The 17,635-nt window shown below is 40.3% G+C and overlaps 1 protein-coding gene and 1 pseudogene across 1 annotated transcript; both read left to right on the forward strand.

Annotated features, from left to right (window-relative positions):
* Positions 1-878: 878 nt before the first annotated feature.
* HEY2 (hes related family bHLH transcription factor with YRPW motif 2) lies at positions 879-12,429 on the forward strand. Its single transcript, XM_055263227.2, has 5 exons — positions 879-1,102; positions 3,039-3,117; positions 3,245-3,328; positions 5,701-5,782; positions 10,404-12,429. The coding sequence occupies exons 1-5, from the start codon at positions 1,020-1,022 to the stop codon at positions 11,087-11,089; spliced, it is 1,014 nt and encodes a 337-aa protein (XP_055119202.1). The 5' UTR covers positions 879-1,019; the 3' UTR covers positions 11,090-12,429.
* LOC129478224 (uncharacterized) lies at positions 9,260-9,408 on the forward strand (annotated as a pseudogene).
* Positions 12,430-17,635: the final 5,206 nt, after the last annotated feature.

The following is a 17,635-nucleotide window of genomic DNA, read 5'->3' on the forward strand; positions in this document are numbered from 1 at the left end:
TGGATAATCCAAGCCCGAAAAACTCGAACTTGAAAATATACGATTATGTCCTGAAATGCCCGCGTCATTGGTCTAGTCTTTCCTACCATCAGAGCTGACACAGCTCCAGTCCACGGGCTTCTCCGCGGGGTCTACGATCCACAGTCCCTGGGGGCCGAAAACCCAATGGAAGTAACAGATTGCAAATTGGAAATCGTAACGTGGCCGACCGACCTGATTGGGAAAACTCGCGTCCTTATATGAAACAGCCCCGAGGCAGCGGAAGTAGCCTCAGGAGTGTCAGATTCAAAAGCAATTTTGATTTAAGGTTTTCAAAAGCCCCAGAGGGCAAATGTGACCGCTCGGGTCAGCCAGTCAGCAGTTTGAGTCCAGACAGGGGACCACCGAGAGGGGCGGCCGAGGAGCCGAGGCGCCTCCCGACGTCACACGCGGCTGCTCGCACTTAGCCACGCGCTCGGGGTTATTCTTTACACTCAGGACTGAAACTTCGCCCGCGAGACCGCGGGGCGCGGAGGAGGGCCGAAACCCAAGGTCTAGGGCCCGCCCCCGCCGCGCCCGCGTTGACGCCCGCGCGCTCCCTCCGCAGGGGTTAGCAAGATTGCGCTCACTCTCGCGCTGGCTGCTCCCCGCCAGCAAGCTGCGCTGGGGTACCAGGTCCGCGGCCGCGTTCCCACGCCTCGGCCGGAGCCTTGCGGCGGGCATTGGCGAGCGCGGCCCCGCCCCCTGGCCCAGCCAATCGCGGGCCACGCCGACCAGCGAGGGGGCGGTGCCGGGCGGGCGGCCTGGGCCGGTGCGCGGGGGCGGGTGAGTTGGCCCCACCCGCTGGGGGGGCGTGGCCGGCGCCGGCTCTTGCGGCCCAGCAGAGTTGCGGCGTGGGAAAGCCGCTAGGAGCAGATCGCGTCGCCGCCGGAGCCGCGCCTGCCCAGGCCCGGGGAGGGAGGAGGCGGGCGCCAGGGTGCTGCGCCCCACTCGGCGTCCGAGCTTCCGGCCGGGCCGCGCCCTGCGCGGTCTTCGCCGGGATGAAGCGCCCCTGCGAGGAGACGACCTCCGAGAGCGACATGGACGAGACCATCGACGTGGGGAGCGAGAACAATTACTCGGGGTGAGCGCGGGCTCCGCGGGAGCGGCCCGCAGCTCGGGAGTTTGGGGTAGCTTTGTGCACGCGTGGCTCCCTGGAAATCCCAAGGCTCGTCTCCGCAGCATCTGGGTGGAGAGGGAAAGTTTTGCCTGAGAAAGTTTGAGTGGTGGGCGCTCGCAGAGCGTTGAGTTGGGATGGGGCAAGGGATGTGGATTTTCACCGTAGGGATGAAGTGTCCAGGATGGGAGACGCCACTGAAAGGCAGAGCGCAGGAGTTGCGGAGGGAGGGTCCTGGCTGTCACAGTTGGGCGCGCGAACGGCAGCGTCTGGGCGACAGGCAATGTCCCAGCCACTGAAACCGTATTTGAGGGCACTTTCAAAATAGATCAGGATAAAATAAAAACAATTTGATTTTTGATTTTTAGAGATACCAAAACCACAACTTGATTTTTGGAGGAATTAAAGCAACCTGCGATGTCAAGGCTAAGTAGGTTGAACTTTGCAGATTGACCGCCTGTGACTTGGCTAATGCAAGAGTGAGTGACAGATGTAAGCATCGGAAAGGGCATCATTTCTTTGACTGCTTGTTCTCAAGTCTGGAAGAGATCGGCGTCGTAATCACAGAAGCCAGACCTCCACTTTCCTGTGACAGAGGGAGATTACCGAGGCATTTTAGAGCCAAGGCGGGTCAAATGATAATTGCTTCTAATTGGCATCCCCAGAAGCACCTTAATTATTTATCTGCAGCTGTCACTCAAAGAGAGAAATTCTTCCTACCTTTGGAAAACTGGTTTTCTTTCATATTGTTATTCTAATACATACAAAGCAAAGCCTAAAATCTGCAAGAGCAAAGATATTTACACGAAACCAACGGTTTAAGTATCTAATCATTAAAGTGTTGTTGTGCCATCTTTAAAAATGAGGTCTGAAAAACAGAAGCTATCATGTGAAAGGTGAAACCCGTAAAGAAGGGGTGAAAATGAGGGGGACAGGTAATTCAGAAATAAGATCCAGAAGTGAGAAGGTGAGGTAATAGCAACCTGGTGTGTGCAGCATTTCTAAAATGAAAGAGAACAAATAACAGGAACCTGGGGAATTTGAGAACACAAAGAAGCATAGTATCCATGAATTATGAAAAGAAACCGATACAAACTGAAAGGATTATAAAAATTGTGTGACCAAATAATACTTTGATTGAACTTTCAATATAAAAATATATTTTCATTAGTAAATCCAAGGTGAATTGCAGCTTCTGGAGATTTAAGCTTAGACTAAAGTCTGAGACACACCTACAGTTTCATTTTCAAAGTAAAACATTCACCAAGTAATGAGTTTTAATTTTCCTATCAGTGGCATATTTAGGGCATATTTTTGGAAGATTAGTATGCAAAACATCAAGTTTGTCAATTTTTTCCTGTTGCAATATATGACTAACCGAAGTTTTGAAACAGTAAGATAACTTCTATTTATTTTAAAGTTTGCACCCAGAGACAAGAGTTTGACGTATGACGACTGCACATCTGTTTGATAGTGGTGCTTAACATAACCCTGATTTGAAAAAGTGGCATTATTTTGTTCAGTGTGCCTGACAGGAGGGAAAAGGAAAGCTATTTGAAATTAGTTGACTTTAAAATATATGAGTGGAACTAGGAAATGCTAATATCTAACTTCTCAGCCTAACTGCCTGTAATTATTTCACTGGGAGACTTTCAAGTAAAAATTCTGGGACATTTTGGCCAATGGGTTAGCATCTGGATTACAAATTAAGGCGTAATTTTTACCTGAAAAGAGACAGCCGGGCTGAAAGCAAAGTCTGTTAAGAGTGAAACAAGAGCTAAGAATAAAATAACACAGACTTGAACTGTGGAATCACTCTGAATATTTAATGGGTGCCACAAGTACCCAGAAGAAACTATTGTTATGTTAATGCAGCACCTGACATACTCTTCTTATTTCATAGGCAAAGTACTAGCTCTGTGATTAGATTGAATTCTCCAACAACAACATCTCAGATTATGGCAAGAAAGAAAAGGAGAGGGGTATGTGATTTTTCCCCCTTTTTATTTCATGTAACTCATACTAATGTGTAACAGTTACATTTTTTCATTTGAGTAATTTTATCATTTGTGAATTCATAAACTTTTGTTGTTTGCTTCTTTTGGATAGATTATAGAGAAAAGGCGTCGGGATCGGATAAATAACAGTTTATCTGAGTTGAGAAGACTTGTGCCAACTGCTTTTGAAAAACAAGTAAGCTATCCCCTCCCCAGAATCCCCCCACCCACCCCCACCCCCCCCAAAAAAAGCTCAAACAATCTGATTCGCTCATCTGGGAATGTGGGTTCTTGTTAAAGCTCATTAAAATAATGGTGTATGTGCCCTGATCTGGCACAGAGCAGCTATTTCAATAAAATGCTTTGTTGTGGCAAAACTATTAAAAACATAATCCATCATGAAGTTGAAAAACATTTCCATTCTTGAGCTTATTTTCCCCTTAAGGGCAACAGTGTTCATGCTTTCTCTGTTCTTTCTATGAATGCCAGTAGTGGTTTTATTTAAAACTGTGCTGTATACCGTATCCAAAAAAAAAAAAAAAAAAAACATTTTTTTCTCAAAATTTTTTTATAATGTAATCTTTTTAATTAGAAAACAATCAGAGCCCAAGAAGTAACATCTCTAGCTCTATTTCCTAAATGATAATACCAATAAAATTTATTTACCAAGCCATTTGCTTTCATTTCTAATCCCTGGGGGTTGGTAGAATGCCATTTAATTTGGGGCATCTTTTTAGAAGTTTGGTAAAAATGAAATTAATCATAAATGCCCCTTTTCATAGTTCACCTATTCCTTTACCAAAAAAGAAAGAAAGAAAGAAAAAAATTTTGCACACTTAGAAGAGCACAAAGCCAAATGTTTAAATCTTTTGTGGTTTTAGAAGTCATGGCTGTCCCCCTGCCGCAATGGTTAATGACACAGATTTCTAAGAGCATCTTTCAAAGGATATGGCAGCATGTCCTTGTTGAAAATACTTTCAATTTAATTCCAATAAGACAACAGTTGTTTGTTTATTCCATTTTGTTTGTTTACTTCATGAATCTGCAAACATTATAAAACAAGCCCTACGAAGTCCTTGGAAATTATCCAGAAAGTGCAGTTTCAATTATTAGTGACTTTACTGAATCTGCTTGTACCATTTTCATGGAAAAATTAAACACTGACCAAATGCAAAACATAATATGCTACTGATTATACATTTTTAAGACAAAAAAGACACCCAATCTATATGCAGAGACTGTGTTTGATAAACTAAAAATAATGTGGAAATTGTAGTTTTGATTAGTAGCATTTTCAGTGCCAATAGGCTTCAAGTGAAAATGTCAGTAATCGATGTTTTTAAAATTTGAGAGTACTGAAATGTCTGCAGTTATGAGGAGAAGTCTGTTTGATTTTTTTTTCTTGGTTTGTTAGATTTTTTTTTCTTAAATGTTGACTTAAACCTTAAAAGCAAACGTCAGTTGTTTGGCAGTTAGTTACCATAAACACAAGCTTTCCCATTTGCAGAGCTTGGCTACCAACCCTAGTGAGTTGGCCCTGTCACAATATGATTAGAAAAGTGTTCTTTAGAGCAGTTAAGTAACTCTGGCACTCTCACTGTACGTGGTGCTGATAATTTTTACAAAACAAGTAAAGCATAGGGACCTGAAATAAACCTTAGTGTCCTTAAAAAAGAAAAAAAGAGAACATATTGGTAATTATTTAGCTCTTCCAGGAAATGAGAAGCCACCCACAGTCCCCAAGACAGTTGGAAATGGCACATTTGTATTTCAATTGGTTACCAGAGGTTTCCTTATTCTGAAAGCAGGGACATAAAAATATATTTGCAAGACAATTTTATTAAGAACTATTTTAAAAGGTTCAAAAATCCTTAAGCATTTATGATGCTTCCTAAGTAAGCAGTAAATTATTGCTTCTTGTTTGTGAGCTTAGAAATTCACAGTGACACCTGCTGGTAATTATTGGGGAAGAAAACCTTAAAAGTCTTCCTTTTTAAAATTTTTGGATCTGCTTGAAATGCAGATCCAATTATATTGTTCTAGTGTGAATACCTTATTTCAGGACTTAGTAGGCCTGTGAAAGGACTTATTGGAGTTTTCTAGTTTAAAAATATTTAACAATCAATTGCTAAAATCCTATCTCCTTATCTTCTGGAGTTGTTATGCAACTCCTCTAGACTTTGGATTTATAGAAGACTATTGATGCCCCATAATAAAACATATTATTAACCAAGATACAGATTGAATGCAAAGTTTGAGATTTTTACAACTGAAATCGTTTTGCTGTGGTGATCTTAGGAGAATAATTATTCTTATGATTTTAAAAAGTCATTTATTCTAGTTTCTTTTAGTCTTTAAAAGTTAAAATGGCAACTACTTGTCATTAGGTATGACATTAATTAGTGCTTTCATGTAAAGTTTGGAAAGAATTCGAAGTTTTCTGTGAAAAAATAAAAGTTGGAATTGTCTAGTGAGAGGGAAATTGAAGCCATAATGCTAAATTCAGTGTATAATGTTTCAAATTAGTTTCTGTAGGACATATGATAATTTATTTATTTATTTATGAAGGGATCTGCAAAGTTAGAAAAAGCTGAAATATTGCAAATGACAGTGGATCATTTGAAGATGCTTCAGGCAACAGGGGGTAAAGGTAAGTAGATGACTTCATTTTTTTTTTTTTTTTTGCCTTTTTTACCTTTCTCTTTTCATGTTACTCCCCGTAATATTGTAAGGAAGTCATAGCTGAACAGTTCTTTAACAAGCTGAGATAGGAGGCCCCAGATTAAAGCCGTGGAAATCAATGCTAATGGCAGGATTGAACTCGTGGGAAAGAACTTCTGGAACAAAAGAAGCACTTGACCCTGGGCTTGTGTTTGCTTTCATAATACTGTGGGAGTAAAGCTTCATTCACAGCAGCCTGGTCAGAGATTTGTTTAGGACTTAAGAAGCGCATGCTGGAATCTGTACAGAAAGAACAAAAAACAAACACACAAACATCCAAACATAAACAGGAGGTTAGAGGCAATCGTTTTCTTCTCCTTCTACTTCTTTCTTCCTACTTCTTCTCCTCCTCCGTCTTCATTAAATGAAGGCTAAGACTGAAAATAATTCAGCTATTCCAAAGGAAATGACTCGAGTTATTTTCATTATTGTTTTCAGATTTTGCTTGGTCTTGAATTTAGACCAAACAGAACAGTTGAAGTGCAGGTAGGAAGTCTCTACACTAGAAGCCATTAATGGAGCAGAGTCATTCTTGGGGAAAGCAAACAGAAGCAGGCACTCCAGGTCCAGGGCCCTAGAGAGGTGTCCTCTGTACTGGATAGTGACTTAGGAATTGTCGAGGTGGTGAGAGAGGATCTCTCATCTCATGCTAAAAACAGCCTTGAGATCCTAGTTCACTCAGATTTCATTATCCCACTTACACATCACAACTCAGACTTGATTTTGTCCCTCTGAATCTTTTTCATCCTTCAAAGAATCCTTTGATATTCACCTTAGCCAAGGGTGTTATTCAGTATATTTAACAACTGAATAAGGAGAAGGTATCAGAAGGATTTAAGGGCTCCAACTAAATGCTGGAGGCCTCCCTGTGCTCAGCATTAACCTTTTACTACACAGTATATGGGTCCTAGATCAGGGCAGAGGCAGGACATTGGAGGGAAGCAACTGTTACCAATATTGAACTCCTGTATGGCCATACCACTGAGGATCTCTAGAACATCAGCCCTGATCTTAACCATCTTTTTCCTGTGTCTAGTAGGGAGGGAGGGTAACCATTGTACAGAGAAGCCCCAATGGGTTGACTTTTCCCAGATTGTACCTTCTCAAGGAACCATCCTGAATGATGGCATGAAATGCAAACATTCTTACATAATAGAAAAGATAACTGGATTAAATCACAGAAGCCAATGATCCAGCCTAGCTTGACCACTGCTGTGCCTCTGACCTAAGAAAAAAGTCTGGGCTGCACTTTGAGGGCTACACTAGCAGCATGAGTGCCAAAGGCCCCTGCAGCTCCATGATTCTGTCTCTACAACTGCCACCTCAGGGTGTTAGGATACTGATTGAATTAGTCATGCTACAAGAAAATTTGTTTGATTGCTTTACTTCCCTTAGCATTGTTAGCCACAAGTCTAAGTTTTCTTATCGGGGTTTCAAATATTTGGCATGAGCTGTACTTATAAAGAGTAATATTGTTCTTAGGGTTTGTTATAAAAACTAAGTTCCATCTTGGTTGCTATTCTTGGCCACCTGGACAGTCCTAAAATTTGTCCCAGAATAGTTTGTGAACAGATATTTCCAAGTAGGCTCCATACACGTCGCCTGACTATCAGGTCATTGAAGAGGTCATTGCACTGGAGAATGGCCTTCAAGAAGGGAGCTGGCGGCCGGGCGTGGTGGCTCATGCCTGTAATCCCAGTACTTTGGGAGGCCGAGGTGGGCGGATCACCTGAGGTCCAGAGTTTGAGACCAGCCTGACCAACATGGAGAAATCCCGTTTCTACTAAAAATACAAAATCAGCTGGGCATGGTGGCGCATGCCTGTAATCCCAGCTACTCAGGAGGCTGAGGCAGGAGAATTGCTTGAACCCGGGAGGCAGAGGTTGTGGTGAGCCGAGATCGCGCCATTGCACTCCAGCCTGGGCAACAAGAGTGAAACTCCATCTCAAAAAAAATTTAAAAATAAAAAAAAGAAGGGAGCTGGCCGTTTGGGTTAACATTGTAAAAGAATACCAACTGCCTCATAGTGCAGTGGTGAAGGACATCGCATCTGTAGCTGGATTGCCTGATTTCAAATCCTGGTTCTGCCATTGATTAGCTCTGTGACTTTGGGTAAATTACTGACCCCCTGGGAGCTGGTCCAGTTTTATCATCTGTAAAAAGAAGACAGTTGTAGTATCCATACTGTATAACTCATAAGGCTGTTACAAGTTAATTCACTTAAGGCCGATAGAATAGTGCTGGCATAGAGGGAGTGGTATGGACATGTATGTTACTGTTGGCCCAAGATCCATTCACAAAAGGGAGCTACTTATCATCATCTCCCTCTGAAGTCCACAATAGGATAGGAATTGCATAATTTATATTCCTTTAAGATACAACAGAGAGCTCAGCCATATATGACAACATAGCAGGCAAACCACAAATTTCAATTACTTCATGACCAGTAATGAAAATTCTTAGAAGCTCTTGGGGCTCCAATTCTGTTAGTTCATTCTTTATAGGCTGTCTTGGTATGACAATAGTATCTAGAGAAGATTTAGTAGAATAACCTAAGTTTCAAAATCCCTCTGGATTTCTGGACTCTGTCTATTCTATTCATTACCCCCGTCTTTCTCTCATGGGAGTCAGAAGTCTGCAAAGCCCTACAGAACCCTGAGGACCAAAATGTGAAATCTTTCCAAGAATACCTCTTCTTCAGGAATAGCTTTTCATCCTAATCCAAGAGGCTCTGTTTGTTAACTATGTCAGAGTCCTGGGATGGTAACTATTTTTGCTGCTGATCTTCCATATTTCATGATATTCTCTTGGTATCAGCTTTGTACTGTTGTTGTTTCTGTTTTAGTAGTGTATATATTTGCCACAAATATCTTTTGGGGACTTCCAAATCGTTGGAATTTTAGCTTTAGGACTCTAATATATGTGACTACTATCTCCAAAGTTCTTTGATTACAGATTAAGATAGTCAAATTTTTAATAGCTGATGAATAAACAGGTAATGCTTTGATCAGCAAAAACATAGATAATGTAAATGTTTTAGATAAAAATAACTGCTGGGTATGGTGGCTCACACCTGTAATCCCAGGACTTCGGGAAGCCGAGGCAGAAGGATTGCTTGAGTTCAGGAATTATAGACCAGTCTGAGCAACATAGTGAGATCTTGTCTGTACTAAAAATCAAACAGATTAGCCAAGTGTGGTGGCACATGCCTGTAGTCCCAGCTACTCAGGAGGCTGAGGCAGGAAGATCCCTTAACCCCGGGAGATGGAGCCTGCAGTGAGCTGTGATGGGGCCACTGCACTCCAGCCTGGATGACAGAGTGAGACCCTGTCTCAAAGATAAATAAATTAATAAATAACCTTGTTTGAATGTGATATTTCTTATTCATGTATATACACATCCCCTAATCACTTCTCGGCCTTTTGGCTAAGATCAAGTGTAGTATGTATATACACATCCCCAAAATGAATAGACGAAACTTTTGATTTGGAAATTACTTTTTAAAAAGTCGTAAATGAAAAATAATCTGTTTGTATATACCAGACGTCACTCATTCAAAGTGGGCAACATTTCCCCAAATGTCTGATTATTATTGTGCCCTACATGGGCACTCCAATAATTAGACATTATTATTTTCTATTCCAATGTATTATCTTCAGACAGAGACTCTGATAAATGTGACCAAGCTCTAGCCATTTTTATGGTAGTAACCATAGGTATAGGAGTGCATGCATATACACTGACAAAATTAATATACATTTTTTTCTTGGGTGTATGCTAGAAAAATGTAAGGACATATATTTGAACTTCAGAAAAACTAGGCGTTAACATATAGTATTTTCATATCAGGAACTTAGCCTTATATTACTGACAGAAAAATAAGATCTTCAAGTAAGAAACCAAATTTTTTTTTAAAAAACTCATTTTGTTTTCGTTAAATTTTTTATACAAAGTTATGACAAGATGGTTTCACTTTGTTGATAAAAAACATTGTTAGTCAAGAAGCAGTTATGAATTTATTGCGATTCTAGCACATTTCTAAAGTCCTCAAGCTGCTAAGATGCACTTGGCATCTCTGTTAAAATGCCAAGAGAGTAAAGATGTTTCAGATAAGCCCTTTAATCTCCAACTCATGTGACAGAGACAGACAGACTGGAACTCTGTATTTCCATGAAAAAGTTTCCTGGGGAATTTCACTATCCCACAATACCAAGGGGGAGACCCCATTTCTTTCTCTGGAAGTGTTTGAAACGCGGATGTTCTTAATTTTTGTCCCCACTGTGATATTTAGCTGCAAGAACAACTGTAGCATATTGCATTGCCAGAGTTGTCACACATGTGAGTGGCAAAGTATACTTTCTTAACTTCTGCAAAAAATTAAAACCATGAATAGCTGGCAATATTTCCAGAAAGGATTATCGTTCCACTTTAGTCTTCTGAAGGACAGAGTGGAACATCAGTGGGTGGTTATTTTTAACTATACCATTTTCTCACCCCTACCTTACCCCCATCTCTCTCCTGTTCCCTACTTTGCTCAAACCCACTTTTAGGCTACTTTGACGCACACGCTCTTGCCATGGACTTCATGAGCATAGGATTCCGAGAGTGCCTAACAGAAGTTGCGCGGTACCTGAGCTCCGTGGAAGGCCTGGACTCCTCGGATCCGCTGCGAGTGCGGCTTGTGTCTCATCTCAGCACTTGCGCCACCCAGCGGGAGGCGGCGGCCATGACATCCTCCATGGCCCACCACCATCATCCGCTACACCCGCATCACTGGGCCGCCGCCTTCCACCACCTGCCCGCAGCCCTGCTCCAGCCCAACGGCCTCCATGCCTCAGAGTCAACCCCTTGTCGCCTCTCCACAACTTCAGAAGTGCCTCCTGCCCACGGCTCTGCTCTCCTCACGGCCACGTTTGCCCACGCGGATTCAGCCCTCCGAATGCCATCCACGGGCAGCGTCGCCCCCTGCGTGCCACCTCTCTCCACCTCTCTCTTGTCCCTCTCTGCCACCGTCCACGCCGCAGCCGCAGCAGCCACCGCGGCTGCACACAGCTTCCCTCTGTCCTTCGCGGGGGCATTCCCCATGCTCCCCCCAAACGCAGCAGCAGCAGTGGCCGCGGCCACAGCCATCAGCCCGCCCTTGTCCGTATCAGCCACGTCCAGTCCTCAGCAGACCAGCAGTGGAACAAACAGTAAACCTTACCGACCCTGGGGGACAGAAGTTGGAGCTTTTTAAATTTTTCTTGAACTTCTTGCAATAGTAACTGAATGTCCTCCATTTCAGAGTCAGCTTAAAACCTCTGCACCCTGAAGGTAGCCATACAGATGCCGACAGATCCACAAAGGAACAATAAAGCTATTTGAGACACAAACCTCACGAGTGGAAATGTGGTATTCTCTTTTTTCTCTCTCCCTTTTTTGTTTGGTTTAAGGCAGCTCGGTAGCTGACATCAGCAACTTTTGAAAACTTCACACTTGTTACCATTTAGAAGTTTCCTGGAAAATATATGGACCGTACCATCCAGCAGTGCATCAGCATGTCTGAATTGGGGAAGTAAAATGCCCTGACTGAATTCTCTTGAGACTAGATGGGACATACGTATATATAGAGAGAGTGAGAGAGTCGTGTTTCATAAGTGCCTGAGCTTAGGAAGTTTTCTTCTGGATATATAACATTGCACAAGGGAAGACGAGTGTGGAGGACAGGTTAAGAAAGGAAAGGGACAGAAGTCTTGCAATAGGCTGCAGACATTTTAATACCATTCCAGAGAAGAGTACTCTGCTGAAACTAACAGGTTTTATTGGTCAAAATGACTGCTGAAAATAATTTTCAAGTTGAAAGATCTAGTTTTATGTTAGTTTGCCTTTTTTGTACAGACATGCCAAGAGGTGACATTTAGCAGTGCATTGGTATAAGCAATTATTTCATCAGTTCTCAGATTAACAAGCATTTCTTCTCTGCCTGCAAGCCCCCAGGCACTTTTTTTTGGATGGCTCAAAATGTGGTGCTTCTTTATATAAACCTTACATTTATAAAGTGCACCTATGAGCAGTTGCCTACCATGTGCCCACCAGAGGCTATTTAATTCATGCCAACTTGAAAACTCTCCAGTTTCTGGTAGGAGTTTGGTTTAACTTATTCAGTTTCATTAGGACTATTTTTATATATTTATCCTCTTCATTTTCTCCTAATAATGCAACGTCTATTCTTGTCACCCTTTGGGAGAAGTTACATTTCTGGAGGTGATGAAGCAAGGAGGGAGCACTGGGAAGAGAAAAGCTACAATTTTTAAAGCTCTTTGTCAAGTTAGTGATTGCATTTGATCCCAAAGCAAGATGAATGTATGCAATGGGATGTACATAAGTTATTTTTGCCCATGCCTAAACTAGTGCTATGTAATGGGGTTGTGGTTTTGTTTTTTCGATTTCGTTTAATGACAAAATAATCTCTTAATATGCTGAAATCAAGCACGTGAGAGTTTATGTTTAAAAGATAAGAGACACAGCATGTATTATGCACTTCATTTCTCTACTGTGTGGAGAAAGCAATAAACATTATGAGAATGTTAAACATTATGCAAAATTATACTTTTAAATATTTGTTTTAAAATTACTGTACCTAGTCTTTTTTGCATTACTTTGTAACCTTTTTCTATGCAAGAGTCTTTACATATCACTAATTAAATGAAGTCCTTTTTGACTATTTTTTATGTGGATGAGTTGCTTCGCAGAAAAGTTTTCTTCCACTTTCTATGTGGAAAGTCGACATGAATTTCAAGAGGTCTTTATTTACTAACAATCCAAGCTATGGCTTTTCTTTATGTCTTTCAAAATCATTTGATATAATTCACAGCTTGCCTGAAAATAACATTTATCTGAGCTTGTAAACTAAGCACAGGCAGTAAGATACTTGGAGGCAAGAAATAATCAGTTTCCTCTGCCTTTTATTCTTAACTACAGTTCTTGGGAAAGTGCAAGTTCAAGACTTCCAAATGGTATACCAAATACAGGACAATAAGCTAGAACATGTCATATATGTTGTAATTCAAAAACATTTGTAGAGTATTTTAAAAACATCACATATATACATGATAGGCATGTACATACATCCTAATGATAAATCCCTTGTGCTTCAATGATAATTTCTTTTGTTGCTGTGGAAATTTTATGGGTATTGCCTCTGCTTCAGTGAGGCCTAAATAAACTATCCTAGAGCTCCTGAAGCTATTGGGCCAAACAACATAAAAAGAATGAAAGTGATTTTTATTATGCTTATCAATTTGTTCAAAGGAAAAAGTGGGAGGGCTTTTATATTATTCTGGTTTTGAAAAATCCAGCAAGTTTAATTTCTGTCTGTAAGTGGGTAATGAAATGGTTGGGAGGAGGCAAAAGCAAATCACCTTGTTTCTCCTGTCTATAAGCCTTGTGGTTCTTATATTTTCAGTTGGCTCTAATAGAAGGAGGTAGCAAATAAGAAAATTGATTTCGTTGTCTTAGGTGTTTGCTTTATAATCACGATTTGTGGACAACAGCCATATAATTTTTACTTTAAGATCTAAAACCTGAATGTATTCCTATTGTAATGTCAGCATTCAGAGAACTTCTTTTCCTTTTATAAAGTGTAAACTTTTAGAGATCAGGAATTTAAAATGTATTTGAATTAAATATTTTAAGATAAATTCCTTTCCTTCCGCCTTCCTTCCCTTTCTTTTCCTTTTTGTTTTTTTCTTACATTTTTTATTGCAGGTTATATATGTGTCATTATTTTTCTTTTTTCTTTTCTTTTTTTTCTTTTTTGTGACAGGGTCTCACTCTGCTCAGTGTGTCACCCAGGCTGAAATGCAGTGGTGTGATCATGGCTTACTGCAGCCTCGACCTCCCAGGTGCAGGTGATGCTCCCACCTCAGCCTCCCGAGTAGCTGGGACCACAGGCAAGCACCAGCACACTCGGCTAATTTTTGTATTTTTTGCAGAGACAGGGCCCTGCTATATTGCCCAGGCTGCTGTTGACCTCCTGCGCTCAATTCATCCACCTGCTTCAGCCTCCCAAAGTGCTGGGATTATAGGCATGAGCCTTCATGCCCAGCCAGATTATTATTTTTCAATTCCACTGACTAAAATATTTGCAAACGGACTTGCAACATAGTTAATAAGAAAGTGTTCCTAAAGATAATCATTGTCAGTAATTCAATCATTTCAAGTTAATTATGATCAATGTTTCATATGATTGACTTTTAGCATCATATCTCACTGTTTATATTAACCTGACCACCGGAGGTTGCCATCTCTCATCCACGTGTTCTGTGAAGGTGGTATTCCACCTTCAGATGTGGTAACTTTCATGTTTGCTACCAAAATAGAAAAAGAGTTATACCCTTTGAAGTTATTTTAGGGAAAAAGAATTTTCAGGGTTTGATTTATCGATGGTTGCTCTTATTTGTGTAAAAGTCCCAAAATTAACTCAAAGGATTTTAGTAGGATAAAAGGAAAAAGGTAACACTTTTAGAAATTTGTGTCTTTCCAACTGTTTAAAGCTATGTACATGACTAATTAGAAATTTTGTTTAAAGTTCACATCAGTGAGCCAGAAGGTATTTCTTTTTAAATAACTGCTATGTGGCCCAGCATTGCACTGTATATGTTGAGTTTTGCATGGTGTATAGTAGCACGTCAAAGTACAATCCTATAGACTGATAGTGATAGGTATGGCTGCCACCCTAACTATTCACAGGGGTTCTCAAAAGAAGGAGGTGCACTAAAAGTGACAAAAGGAGATTCTGGGAGCTAGGGGGAGGAGGCTTTTTGCTCTTCTTTGGATATTTTACTATCACAAATATGGTATTGCATTTTTGAAGAAATATGAGGGACCTTTAAAGTGATGTTGAAACATTGAAAAGTTGAAATATATACATATTTTTTTAAACAGGGGCTCCCTCCGTCACCCAGGCTGCAGTACAGTGGTGTGATCGTGGCTCACTGCAGCCTGAACCTCCCAGGCTCAGGTGATCCTCCCACCTCAGCCTCCCAAGCAGCTAGGGAAAAGTTCAAATATTAACCAGACAGATCGCTCTCCTATGCACCTGTGCATAGGTATCAAACATAATGAAGGCTTTTGGATGATCTTTCTTACATATTCAAATTGTTCTTTTTGCCAATCATTAAGTTATCACAAAGTCAGACTAATCACCTTAGGTAACATCATGAGAAAGCAATATGATTTTTGAATTCCGTATTTCCGTGGGTCTAAGACTCCATTAGTTACAAGATACACTATTGGTTGAAGATCAGTTTTTAAAGAAAAAGAACCACTACAACATAACTTTACACATTGACCATAACACTTCCTAATTACTAGAATGTTAAAAAAAAATTTCAATGGCATCTCGGATTTTAGGCAATACAATAACACAGTATTGTACTCCAATGCAATTTTAGAAATTCATGGCTAGAGTTGTACGTAGATTAAAATGTGGCTGTTTTAGCTTACTTTTAAAATGTCTCAATAGGATAGAGTCCTAGTCAAATCAAAGAATCTAGATTGACTTTGTAAGCCTAATGGTCTAAAGATAGATGCATTTTTTAAACTTTTTATTGCCCAATGGGACTGCTTCTAGTTGTTCTGCTGCATTTTACTGAAGAATGGAGTTTGACTTCCCCTTATAATTCTTTTAAGATCTAAGCACTGACTGAGGCTGTGAATATTTCAGCAACTACAACAAAGCATTGCAGCAAACATGACATCATAAACTGTGACTATAGCTCATATTTGGAAGGCTGTCTTTGAACTTGGTCGGGAGATCATAAGAAGAAAAGCCCCTGAGCTTACATAGACAATCTTGCGTGAGGGGCCAGAGGCAGATGGGAAATGACTCTCTAGGCACGAGGTGGTGCTTTTTCCCATGGCTCCCTTACTTCTAACTTCAAAGGAAGGGAAAGGAAGTGGTCAGGGAATCTGCTCTGACTGTTGGAACCAGTACCGACTGTAAGGTGCAGGTCTGAAAAAGAAAATCAATTATGATGCTAACTGCTAATACTCGTCAGTTGTTCTCTATACTAAGCCCCATGCTAAGTGTTTGATATATGTTTCTTCATTTAAGCCTCATAACTGTTCTGTAGGGTAGATAATAGTTTACTTACTTACATATTAGGAATTGGAGAATAAAGCTTAATTGTCCAAGGCCATTCCTAGCAGGTTGAGCTTTGAGTTAAACTATCTGAAAACTATCTGATACTTAAATTCATACTTTTGACCTCTAGGCTGTGGCTTTTGACACTGCTTTTTTGGTCTCAGAATTATTCAGACTCCCCCAGGATTTCAGCCTGCCTAGGATCAGTTTTGGCTAAAGATGACAGTAAATCCAGCTATAGTATTATCGTAAAACCACTTCCATCTCACTCTTTTAATATATGAAAGGATGAAAAAAGGAATAACTCCACATTATAATGCAACATAAAAGGGAAATTATTTTGGCAGTTCTCTAGTTTTAACTCAACTTTCAATCAAGTCACACCTATCTTTTCTTCATCTATGAGTTTAATCTTTAAAGACTACCAAAGAAAATTCTATAATCTCACTCAAAGTAGTTGACAAAGGTGTGGCAAAATGGCAAAGTATTAAGGTGCTAAGCAAATTGAATTTGAAAAAAAAAATCATTTCCAATCTTCCATTTCTGAAAGATAAGAAGTTGTTGTTGTTGTTGTTGTTGTTGTTGTTGTTGTTTAGGGAGGATGCTGCATTATTCTGAATGTCTATACACCATAGGTCCATATGCCATAAAACAAAATTCTTCATTTGACCAGTGAAGACCTGTCCAGTAACCCATTCACTTTAATGATTCTTGTTATCAGAAAGGGCCTTTTAACTGACCTAACTCTTCAGTCTATAGTTAAAGAATGTTTTTGATAGCAGTTAACAGTTAATATGTGTATAATTTTTCAAAAATCTTATGCCCAGAGACGTTTTTATATGCCTCTAAGTTCTTAGCCTTCTATAAACTAAATATTTGGTTCTCTTGACCTCTGCTGTCATCCTGTTAGTGTGTGGAAATGAAGACATTCATGCATATGAAGTGTGACATGGATGTAACAGAATGTATTATAAGATTTTTTAAGGGGTAGAAAGAGGTTGAATAACCTTGGCACTTAACTCTAAAGTTTCTTGTATCAAGTTTGCATTGTAAGTCTTGTGTTTTCATTACAATGAAAACAAAGTCACATTTTCTCATGTGGAAGAAAAAGCATTTTGCAAAGAATGGCTATTATTCATAATGTTTTACTTGTATAAGTACAGTAATAAATTATGACTCTGAACACAAGTGAATATCTTAGTTAACCCCTCCTTTCCTGATTATAAGCTATCAAGATGAACAGGATATACCTTCCTAGGTCTTTCAGCACTTCTTTTTTAACCTTTTTCCTTAATTGCAGAGAATCTAAAGACTTTTTTTTTTCCACCAAAACAATGTGACCAGAGCTTTGCATAGCTCTGTTTGGGTAGACTTTCCCCTACACCAGCAATGACTGGCTTCTTTCCCTGTCCTAACCAGTCTGTCCCAGCACAGCTGCATCAGATTGGCTTGTTTGGGGATCTGGCAAGATGATGGAGACGTGTTTGCAGTCATGAGGGCAAAACACAGAGGCACACAGACCATATTTGACTCTCGTGATAACACATTTCTGTCCCAGGCATAAGCCACTCTTAAATAAGAACAAAGCCAGTCACATTTTGATCTTACAAGCAGCCACTGTTAGATTTATTTTATTGTTTTGACATCATTCTGACA

This window comes from Symphalangus syndactylus, chromosome 2 (assembly GCF_028878055.3).
Source record: "Symphalangus syndactylus isolate Jambi chromosome 2, NHGRI_mSymSyn1-v2.1_pri, whole genome shotgun sequence".
Classification (NCBI taxonomy): domain Eukaryota; kingdom Metazoa; phylum Chordata; class Mammalia; order Primates; family Hylobatidae; genus Symphalangus; species Symphalangus syndactylus.